The sequence below is a fragment of the Berghia stephanieae genome, chromosome 4, assembly GCF_034508935.2.
Source record: "Berghia stephanieae isolate SIO BIC M18660-M18661 chromosome 4, UCSD_Bste_1.3, whole genome shotgun sequence".
Lineage (NCBI taxonomy): Eukaryota > Metazoa > Mollusca > Gastropoda > Nudibranchia > Aeolidiidae > Berghia > Berghia stephanieae.
The window spans coordinates 80,040,967-80,052,595 of record NC_088363.1 but is presented as its reverse complement, the minus strand read 5'-3'; the positions used below and the strand labels follow the sequence as shown (position 1 = coordinate 80,052,595).

Genomic DNA, 11,629 nt, shown 5'->3' with positions numbered 1-11,629 from the left:
CAGCTACCCATTCACTGCTGGGTGGACAGGGAGGTCAGAAAAAGACCATCTCAACTGCACCCGGGATCGATCTTAGTCTCTTTGCGTGTAAAGCGAGTGCTCTACCAACTGAGCTATCGGGGTCCCCTAGTAAGACTAAGGGATTTTTTTTTTAATAAACAAAAGTAGATACTAAGAACATTGGAGAATAAAATAAAAATAAATAAAATTCCCATTACTCATCCCATAGGCGAAATTTGTCTCTAGGGTCTATTCCAAGGGAAGACTGGAATAACCCAGGCGTCAGCCGCAGTGCCGCGCCGCAAATTGAGCTAGGGTGAGGTGACTTGCTCAAGGCCACACAGCGTAGCGGCGGGCAATCGATCTTGGTACCTTTTGGGTACGAAGCAAAGACCGTACCGCTGAGCTATGCTGCCCCTCACATTCGTATATACGTTTTAAACTAATGAATAATGTATTGAGAACAACTGTTCACTCTGAGACATAAACACGTTTCTGTAGTCCCCGTCAAAAGAGAAACATTCAAATAATTTTTATAATGGCCGATACAACTGAAGAACCAACTGTTGATTCTTAATATAAAAAATATAAATGATAACAATCATTAAAACGAAAACAGAAATCAACAACTAAAGTAAATATCATTTTTAAAATTTAATGTTAAAAACAATAATCCTTGTTTAAAATGAAATAAAATAAAATTCCCTTTATTCATCACATAGGGGTGTCTATTCCAAGGGAAGACTGAAATAACCCAGGCCTCAGCAGCAGCAGCAGCAGTGTAGCCACGTAAACTGGGATAAGGCGAGGTGACTTGCTTAAGGCCACACAGCTCAGCGGCGGGTGACCGAACTCTGTACCTTTCGGGTAAGAAGCAAAGACAGTACCGCAGAGTCACGCTGCGCCCCCCCCCCCGACTAAAACCCCATTATTGTGATGCTTTGAATATAAATATATACTAGATCCAACAACATACCCAAATCAGAAATGAAAATAGCAATCAAAACAATGAAGCAAAATTTCTACTATAAATAATTGGTGGAAAATTATCCACTTAACTCACTCAACCTTAGAGATTTTTGCTACTTTTCAAAATTAAAAAAAAAATGTATTAAAAATGAGCATGTACATAGACACTTTTAATCTACTATCATTAACATGCAAAAACTAAGAACATTAGCTTTGATACTCCGCCTATAATTTGTATCAGAAAAATGTAATAAATAGGCAAGGGGTAAAAGTAACCCCGGGTATACTACTACGGATATAGTCGGTGTTAGGGTTGAGTGAGTTAACACATTTAACACATGAATATGCGAGTAAAAACTCTCTTCTATTGGCTCAATTTTACACCACTCACATCAAAAACTCAAACTTTAGACCTACAGATTACAAGCTGAGTGTCAATCTCTAGACCACAAAGCTTCCTAATCGTAAATGGTTAAAACTTTTATTTTATTGCAGATCAGCATGTCAGGTACTAGTCAAGATAAAGATCAAGGAGCTGCTGCTGCTGGGCCATCGGAGGGACAAGGTCTGTTGTATGAATTTACATCTCTTTGAAATTCTAATTTTATTGCAGTTGACAAAAATCATTGTGACTCAGACTCAGAGTGTGGGATTAATGGATAGATCAATACTCTTCAACAGTCGTAACGTCACTTCCTTCCTAATGACGCATGGTAACTTAGTAACACTGGCTCTAAACTATCGGACCAATGGCGGACGCCATATGAAATATTTCTCCGGCGAGCATAAAAGCATATCCAGAGGGGAAAAAAACCCCATAAATTTGATCATGTTTTGACTTTTACACATACTGATCACATGGCATAAGGCATATGAAAAGTTCTAGCCAACATGAAGAATAAAAAGTAATGATTTTCTTTGTTTAGAACCAAGATGGCCACCATTGCCAGGCAGCGTGACATCAGACTACTGAATCCAATTGATTTACATAACATTGTTCAAATCCACTTAAAGATTGTTTCCCCTTTCTTTTAACCTCTGACTCCTTGCCCCCCCCCCCCCCCCCTCCTAATAGAGATGAGCAGCTGGTTCTGTTATGTCTTGTGGAGTGCATATATAGGAATAGACCAGTGACAGTGTCAAACCAAAAGATTAACAACTCTTACTGTCCTTTTGATATTACAGAAACTGGCTGTTGGCTTTGAAGAAAGACAACATTACTAGTTTAGACTTGAGCTTGAGCTTTTGTATAGCGCAATATCCACTAAACGTGCTCAAACCACTTTACAAGGGGTCCCTGGCCAACAGCAACACACATTAACATGTAGGATGAGACATGGCGCCTGTTAGGTGATATCACAATTTTTTTCGGACAGGGACACCGCTGTACTGTTAATGGCCAGGTACTCATTTCACAGCTGAGTACAGTGAGAGAATGTGAGTAAAGGACTCAACTATGCGCCGAGTGAGGCTCAAACGCAGACCTTCCGATCGGAAAGCGAGTGTCATACCACAAGACCACATAGCATTGCTTCTAAAATTGAATTGGCCTTTGTTTTTAAAAGGCATCATTTATTACCAATCTGGTTAACTCACTCAACCCTAACACCGACTATATCCGTACTTTACCCGGGTTACTTTTACCCCATGCCTATTAATTACATTTTTTAAAGACAAATTTTAGGTGTACTAATGGTCTTAAATTTTACATGCTAATGATAGTTGAATAAAAATATCTATGCACATGCTCATTTTTTCATACATTTTTTCCAATTTTGAAAAGTAGCAAAAATCTCTAGGATTGAGTGAGTTAAGACTGATTTCTATATTTGAATGCCTACAATGACTAGCCTTATTTGATGATTGATCTTCCTTGTACATCTGGTAAAAGAGTTCAATTGAATGATGAAGTATTTAGTTATTTAGTCTGATGTCACTTTGGAACTTGGACGATGTGTACATATTATGTAGGTCTGACATCTGAGCGCTATATTTTATGTCATTTTTTTTTTAGATTTCCATCACAGCAGTGAGAGCCTGTGATGAATTGGGTTATCAGACCTTCAAATAATTGCACCTTGAACTTGGACCATCTTCTTCTCATTTCCTGTCGATTTCTTTGAAATCTCGTTAAGTATATATTTCATCATACGGCTATGTGGTCTATTTGTATGACACTCGCTTTTGGATCGGAATGTCCTGGGTTCGAGCCTCGCTAGGTGCATAGTTCTGTCCTTGGAGAGGGCTCTTTACTCACATTCTCTCACTGTACTCAGGTGTAAAATGAATACCTGGCCAGTAACAGCGTTGTCTCTGTCTGAAAAAATCAACACTTTGGGTTAGCTCTTCTTATTACCACCCATAGGAAAATCATCACATTCGTTACGATGCAGCCAACATTTTTCTCATTCTGATTTCTTTTCTTCATCATAATTTTTGAACAAAAATGTATGCTATAGTTAAAGTATATTAACACTGTGTTGAAGAGCTCGTTTAGTAGAAAAAAATATGAATAGCAAGAACTAACACTAACAGCTTTTGTGTTTGAGTGAAATAAATCTATTTTTGTATAGGTTGGGTGTGAAGTTTTGGGGACAATCCGGAAAATGACCGGTAAGGAGAGAGTTAAAGTCAATACTGTCCCAAAGGGTTGATTTTTAGGAAAACCACATTGGAAATAAAAAATATTCAAGATGTTGTAGTTGTAGAGGATTTGTAAGGTTTGTCATGAGGAATTTTGTTTCGTCCATTTTAGTGGGTTTTTTTGTGCACGGCTATAAGGTCTTGTGGTATGACACTAGCTTTCGGATTGGAAGGTCCTGGGTTTGAGCCTCGCTCAGCGCATAGTAGAGTCCTTGGAAAAGGGACTTTACTCACATTCTCTCATGTACTCATGTGTAAATGAGTACCTGGCCCTTTAACAGCGTTGTCTATGTCGCAAAATTGTAATATCGCCTAACAGGCGTCATAATATCTCATTCTACATGTTACGGTTGCTGTTAGTCAGGGACCCCTTGTAAAGCGCTTTGAGCACGTTTAGTGGATATTGCGATATATAAAAGCTCAAATCATCTAAGTTATCCGTTTTGGTGTTTGATACGTCATTGCAAGAGATATATATATATTGTATATGATAGTACACAGTGTCCATGACTTTGTCAACTTTGACCCGAGCTGTTCTGTTCTTTCTTTTTCTTTTCATCAGCCAAATCTTTGAACACTTTGGCCACCTCTGGATTGTCGGCCTCAAACTTTTCAGCTGTGTTTTGCGACAGCCAGTCGGATGAGTTTATCTGTTTACTCAAGGTGCTGAGGAGATCTTCCAAAGAATCTGTTGATGGACATAATAAACAAATGCAATGTGAAATGAAGGAACCTCGTCCATGATCATTTTGCAGTGTTGCAACTTGTGTGGCTTGCTGAGAAAACCCGGAAAGACGCGAAAATTTCATAAATTGAGTTATGTATGCAGTGGTGTAAACCACATCTTTCTGACCATTTACCACATTAAATTTTCTTTGTATGTCTACTATTAGTATTAGAACCCAAGTTATGACTTTTTTTCTGAATAAAATTTGTTGGTATGGGAAAACTTTATCTTCGATTTTGGCTCATATATCAAATCGAAGCTTGCTGCATCTTCCCGGGTTTTCTCATGCTCAGCCAGCCTCACATATAGTAGACACTTCAGTTATTTCAATATTCATTTAAATTGAAACCCCTAAGAGAATTTTCTTCATATGGATGGATAGGGAGAATTTTAAAATCTATTCATTTAATAGATTGCAACACAGCTTAGTGATTGGGAAGCTGGATGTTAGATCTGGCAGAAAGTACTTTGCAATAGACTAGCGTTCTATCCTGAACATAAAGGATGGGGTAATCCAGGGCTCTTATCATACACAAACCTGCTTTTATTAAAATGCTACTCGCTAAAGATGGAAGGGGGGGAGGCCTGATAGTTCAGTTGGTAGAGCACTCACTTGAAAAGGGACTGAGATCAATCCTGAGTGAAGTCGAGAACTTTTTCTGACCTCTCTGTCCACTCATCAATAATTGGGTAACTTTGTCTGTTAGATCTGGCGGATAGGGCTTTGCTATAGACTTGCATCCTATCAAAAGGGTAGTAAGCAATTGCTATTGTCCGTTTCACGCTATAGAAACTGGGATAAACTTAGGCTCCGTAGGCTGATGTCTCTGAAGGACTACTTAATCGCCCGACACAGAACGTGTCAGCCTGAATGGCTTAAACGTCCATGAGGAAATTAAATTGAGCTTAAATTAAGCTTTCATATAGCTCAATATCCACTAAAAAATGCTCAAAGCACTTTACAAGGGGTCTCAGGTCAACAGCAACATTAACATTTAGGATGAGACACGATGCCTGTTAGGCGATATTACAATTTTTTCAGACAGAGACAACGCTGTTTATGGCCTGGTATTCATTTTACACCTGAGTACGGTGACAGAATGTGAGTAAAGAGCCTTCTCCAAGGACAGAACTATGCACCTAGCGAGGCTCGAACCCAGGACATTCCGATCCAAAAGCGAGTGTCATACAAATAGACCACATAGCCGTATGATGAAATATATACTTAACGAGATTTCAAAGAAATCGACAGGAAATGAGAAGAAGATGGTCCAAGTTCAAGGTGCAATTATTTGAAGGTCTGATAACCCAATTCATCACAGACTCTCACTGCTGTGATGGAAATCTAAAAAAAAATGACATAAGATATAGCGCTCAGATGTCAGACCTACATAATATGTACACATCGTCCAAGTTCCAAAGCGACATCAGACTAAATAACTAAATACTTCATCATTCAATTGAACTCTTTTACCAGATGTACAAGGAAGATCAATCATCAAATAAGGCTAATCATTGTAGGCATTTAAATATAGAAATCAGTCTTAACTCACTCAATCCTAGAGATTTTTGCTACTTTTCAAAATTAGAAAAAATGTATGAAAAAATGAGCATGTGCATAGATATTTTTATTCAACTATCATTAACATGTAAAATTTAAGACCATTAGTACACCTAAAATTTGTCTTTAAAAAATGTAATTAATAGGCATGGGGTAAAAGTAACCCGGGTAAAGTACGGATGTAGTCGGTGTTAGGGTTGAGTGAGTTAACCAGATTGGTAATAAATGATGCCTTTTAAAAACAAAGGCCAATTCAATTTTAGAAGCAATGCTATGTGGTCTTGTGGTATGACACTCGCTTTCCGATCGGAAGGTCTGCGTTTGAGCCTCACTCGGCGCATAGTTGAGTCCTTTACTCACATTCTCTCACTGTACTCAGCTGTGAAATGAGTACCTGGCCATTAACAGTACAGCGGTGTCCCTGTCCGAAAAAAATTGTGATATCACCTAACAGGCGCCATGTCTCATCCTACATGTTAATGTGTGTTGCTGTTGGCCAGGGACCCCTTGTAAAGTGGTTTGAGCACGTTTAGTGGATATTGCGCTATACAAAAGCTCAAGCTCAAGTCTAAACTAGTAATGTTGTCTTTCTTCAAAGCCAACAGCCAGTTTCTGTAATATCAAAAGGACAGTAAGAGTTGTTAATCTTTTGGTTTGACACAGTCACTGGTCTATTCCTACATATGCACTCCACAAGACATAACAGAACCAGCTACTCATCTCTATTAGGAGGGGGGGGGGGGGGGGGGGGGGGGGGCAAGATGTCAGAGGTTAAAAGAAAGGGGAAAAAATCTTTAAGCAGATTTCAGCAATGTTTTTATAAAAATGTAAATCAATTGATCTTATCCATTAATCCCACACTCTGAGTCGCAATGATTTTTGTCAACTGCAATAAAATTAGAATTTCAAAGTGATGTAAATTCATACAACAGACCTTGTCCCTCCGATGGCCCAGCAGCAGCAGCTCCTTGATCTTTATCTTGACTAGTACCTGACATGGTGATCTGCAATAAAATAAAAGTTTTAACCATTTATGATTGGAAAGCTTTGTGGTCTAGAGATTGACACTCAGCTTGTAATCTGTAGGTCTAAAGTTTGAGTTTTTGCTGTGGGTGGTGCAAAATTGAGCTAATAGAAGAGAGTCTTTACTGGCATATTCATGTGTTAAATGTGTTAAGTGGATAATTTTCCACCAATTATTTAGAGTAGAAATTTTGCTCCATTGTTTTGATTGTTATTTTCATTTCTGATTTGGGTATGTTGTTGGATCTAGTATATATTTAATATGATGAAAACATGAAAAGAAATAAACAGTTAGCTGTCCAGAGAGGAGACAGTCAATACAACATTCATTTTATTATATAATAATCCAACCCTAAAATACCATTAAATTCCCCGAAATAGTGGTTAGAATGAAGGTGGCGTTTTTATGCACCTCCATTGGAGGTGTACAAAAACGCAACGTTTTTATGCACTTCCGTTGGCAGTGGTGGTAAATTAATGAAAATCTTGCTACATACGTCCATGAGGTTTAAATAGTTTTAGATTGTAATTAAGCACGCTGCTTAGTGATAACCGATGTACGTTTATACAATAATAATAAATGAAAGAATAATAACAATAATTTTAAAAATCAAATGTAAAGAAAAACATGGCACACAAATACTCATCTCAAATAAATGAATAATTTTAGAAAATTAAAATCGAAGTTTTTTAAAAACATGATAAAAAGTTTTTGAAAAATCAAAAATAAAATTTAAAAAAAAAACAAAAAAAACAATGATGTCTTTCTCAATAAAGTAAACTTTAAAAAAAATAAAAATATGAAATATGTCTGCAGTGGGAATTGAACCCAGTACTTTCTAGGTTAGAGGCTGACAGCTTGTTCACTGTGCTACGGAGCCATCTGACTGTTCATCACATTTAATAAGGTCTTTCTAAAACATTATTTTACCTTCAATGCAACTTCTATTTTCTGGTTTGTATATTTCGATTTTTAAAATTATTATTATTATTATATAAATTTATTAACAAAAACATCCTACAGATGTCACAATATAACTTTCGCCATGTCCAAATACAGAAACACAATATCGCTGATGACATTGGGTGGGATGCGCATGCGTGACGGAGGTGTATAAAAACGATCCGTTAAGATACACCATCAGCGGAGGTGCATAAACACACTACGTAGAATGAATAAATTATAGACACTAAAGATGACCAATAAAGTTAGCAAGTAGGTAATGAATTATGTGGGTGAATATAGACCTATCATTGCTGATTGATGATTTTCTTACTGATTGGAAAAAAAAATATGTGGAAATGCCAGTTTGACGTATACACTCCCAAATGCCAAAAACCTACATTTTATTGGTGCCATTTGGTATGAAAAAAAATACTGGATATGACATCTTCTCAGCATTGTTTACTTTTTTTTTGTTTAGAAAAAGATCATTTGGATTTTTACACATTTACTTTATTTCTTTGGTATACACCGCCAGCACTTTTATCTCTGAGACCTTCCAAAACCTCCACCAAGCGCTAGCATTTCTTTCAATTTGTATTTTCACCGTGGATCTTTTGTCATGTGTTTATTTATTCAATTTGTCACCATATAGAAGCATTTAAAAAACTCTAGAACAAACATTGATAGATTTGTGAAAGTTTAAAATGTACTAATTTGACCATTGTTTTGATTCTCGGCCGCCATTTTGATTTGTGAAGTATTGAAAGGTAGTGCAAAGCAGTCCTAGGCCTGTTGTTGAGTTTTTTTCTCTATTAAGGTTAGCTCGAGGTCGGATAATGTTTTTCTATTAGGGTTAGTTATAAGTCTTAGTAAAGGTGATAGGGTGTTTGTTTTTCAAATTAGGGTTAGTTAAAGTTAAAGGCACTAGTGTAATAGAATGACCATTCTATCTAATGTTATTTGATTTTGTACTCTATTACTCTTTACTACTTGTCGTTACCATCACTATTTAATTAATTGTATGCAAGTAATGCAAGACTGTGTGCCTCTGTGGTTGATATCAACATTCCTTTACTCGTGTGTGTTACTATGACCAATAGTACACTGTGTGTTGTGTGTTAAGCCCTTACACAGGTAGTCTCTCGATGTAGTACTATTTTTATCTTCGGCTGGGTGTGACTTCTGGCCTGATACTATATTTTTGTGTGCTTTCTTTCACCACTTCACATCGTTATAACTTCATTTTAACAACTATGATCATTTACACATTTATATCACTAATTCTGGCAAATCATAGCTTTCTAGCCACCTACCTTGAGTCATCTAAATCTACTTTGTTCTTCTGTATACTTAATAATGGCTACTTAAATATTTCATACAGCCATAACGTTAACGCCTTTGATTACTAATTACGAGCTAAACATTTACTTTTTAACACTGCAATTCACCATGATTGATTTTGTAGCATAACTCTTTAGTTTAGACTTATTCGTTCCTTCATACATGTCCCATGTTATTTGCATTAACTTGTTTAAATCATGAAGATGCACACAACTCGATCGAGTTTACTCACTTCAGTCTACGCATCACTTTACCTGGACCAGTGACGTAGGTGCTTTCCCTGACGTCCGCGCTAAACCTATTTTTAACTGCTATAGCTAATATTATGTGATTACTCTGCCATTGATTCTTTTCATTCATTCATTGATCCATTCATTGCTACACGCCTATAGAATACGATACAAAAGAATGATCTGTTCCATTGTTCCTGAATAAAGACTTCATCATTATACATCCTGGCCTTTGTTGTTTGATCGCCTCCACTACCCTGGAGTGGATGGGCTAGGACTCGGGTAGACTATGGTGTCTCCGGACTTGACTGTGGTGTGTGCTCTTCGCTCATGAAATCAACTCCCTACTTCTACTTCTGACACATGAAGTCATGCTACTATCACTAACAGTAGTACAAAACTGTCACTTCATTGTCTCGATCTATCTTCCTCACTTGAGCACCACCGCCGCAGTTACAGTCTGGAACTCTTAAGTCGACTCCGGGACCGAATCCATCCACTCCCACGGCCTCTACACTCTGCCAAGACTACTACTACCACTCGCCGGCATCTACTACCCGGTTGTCTCTATCACACTAGCCGGCATCAACTACCCGGTTGTCTCCATCAGTATCACACTCGCCGGCATCAACTACCTGGTTGTCTGACTCTATTACACTAGGTTGTATTTTTTCTTAGGATTAGTTCAGGGAATATTTGGCTTATTTCCCTTGGCACTAGGACCAGGAGCTTTCGGAAGGCCTCCCTGTGAATAACGATCTGTGATTATTGACACGCACTTCTATTTTATGGCTAGGGATGACAGTTCAGGCTTTCAATTTCAAATAATAATACTGGTCTACAATATCTCACAATAAAAGTTGCTGTTAGAAGTTCTTTGCCCACGGTGAGTGTGTCGAAAGCTCTGCAGACTATATAATAATGCTGTAATTGCACCCTTGATCCAAGCCCGAGTTAAGTATGTAGAATAGAGTCAAGATGAGAGTGAGATGGTGTTGAGTATTGTGATGTCAAACACACTTACTCTGTACTGTAAAACTGTAACGTAACAGTAACAGTAGATAACAGTAAGTTATTGAATAACAACAGTGACTGTTGACTGTTGACTTGAATGAAGTCTCTGCTGACAACTTGGCGTCGAGGAACGATTCCTTATGTTAATTGGCAACTTTATATAGATTGAAGCACTGTTCTCATGTGACGAACGAAGTCACAACATTTTTAAAGAAATATAATACAAACCTACACAAAAACTACAACTAGAAACCGGCAACTCGTTCAATCATGAAGTTCTTGTTTTGGTCGAATTAGCGAGAGGAAGTCTTCTGTAACTAAGGAAGCTTTGGCGTAGAATATGTCAGAGTGTCGTTCGATTGGCGACTGAATACAAAGGCCTATGTAGACAATTGACAAGGATTATCATTGTCATCGTCTGCCTCCTCCCTCGCCTTGTTGTTGGTGGTGGTCGCGCTGGTGTTTTGCTGTTGTTGTTGTTGTTGTTGTTTTATTAATTTTCATCACCCCTCCGTCTCCTTATCTTACTATTCCTCCTACTCCTTCTCCTTCCTAAACTACTACTTGCTACTACTACTACTTCTACTACTACTACTGCTACTGCTACTACTACTACTACTACTACTACTACTACTACTACTACTACTACTACTACTACTACTACTACTACTACTACTACTTTCTCTTTCTTCTTCTTCTTTCTTCTTCTTCTTCTTCTTCAAAGCGCTTTACAAAGGGTCCCTGGTCAACAGCAACACTTAACATTTAGGACAGGACATGACGCCTGTTAGGCGATATTACAACTTTTCGGATAGAGACAACGCTGTTAACGGCCAGGTACTCATTTTACACCTGAGTAGGGTGAGATAATGTGAGTAAAGACCCTTTTCCAAGGACTCAACTATGCGCCGAGCGAGGCTCAAACCCAGGACCTTCCGATCCGAAAGTGAGTGTCACACCACTAGACCATATTAGCCGCAGTATACTCGTGCCACTCCAGCAAATAATAATAATAATAATAATAATAATAATAATAATAATAATAATAATAATAATAATAATAATAATAATAATAATAATAATAATAATAATAATAATAATAATAATAATAATAATAATAATAATAATAATTTTGTTATAGCTTGCGCCAATCCCGCAGAAACCAACATTGACAA

At 37.5% G+C, this 11,629-nt stretch overlaps 1 protein-coding gene across 4 annotated transcripts; it reads right to left on the bottom strand.

Annotated features, from left to right (window-relative positions):
• Nucleotides 1–630: 630 nt before the first annotated feature.
• On the bottom strand, nucleotides 631–10,809 carry LOC144971348 (1-aminocyclopropane-1-carboxylate synthase-like protein 1). Of its 4 annotated transcripts, none has more exons than XM_078912081.1 (3): nucleotides 10,465–10,809; nucleotides 6,835–6,904; nucleotides 631–4,300 (listed from the first exon to the last, which is right to left on the bottom strand). In XM_078912081.1, exons 2-3 carry the CDS (start codon nucleotides 6,896–6,898, stop codon nucleotides 4,128–4,130), a joined length of 237 nt encoding a protein of 78 aa, XP_078768207.1. In that variant the 5' UTR covers nucleotides 6,899–6,904; nucleotides 10,465–10,809; the 3' UTR covers nucleotides 631–4,127. The 4 variants fall into 4 exon arrangements, with proteins under 4 accessions (XP_078768207.1, XP_078768208.1, XP_078768209.1 ...); XM_078912082.1 differs by having other exon boundaries at nucleotides 10,687–10,765; XM_078912083.1 differs by having other exon boundaries at nucleotides 10,683–10,746.
• Nucleotides 10,810–11,629: the final 820 nt, after the last annotated feature.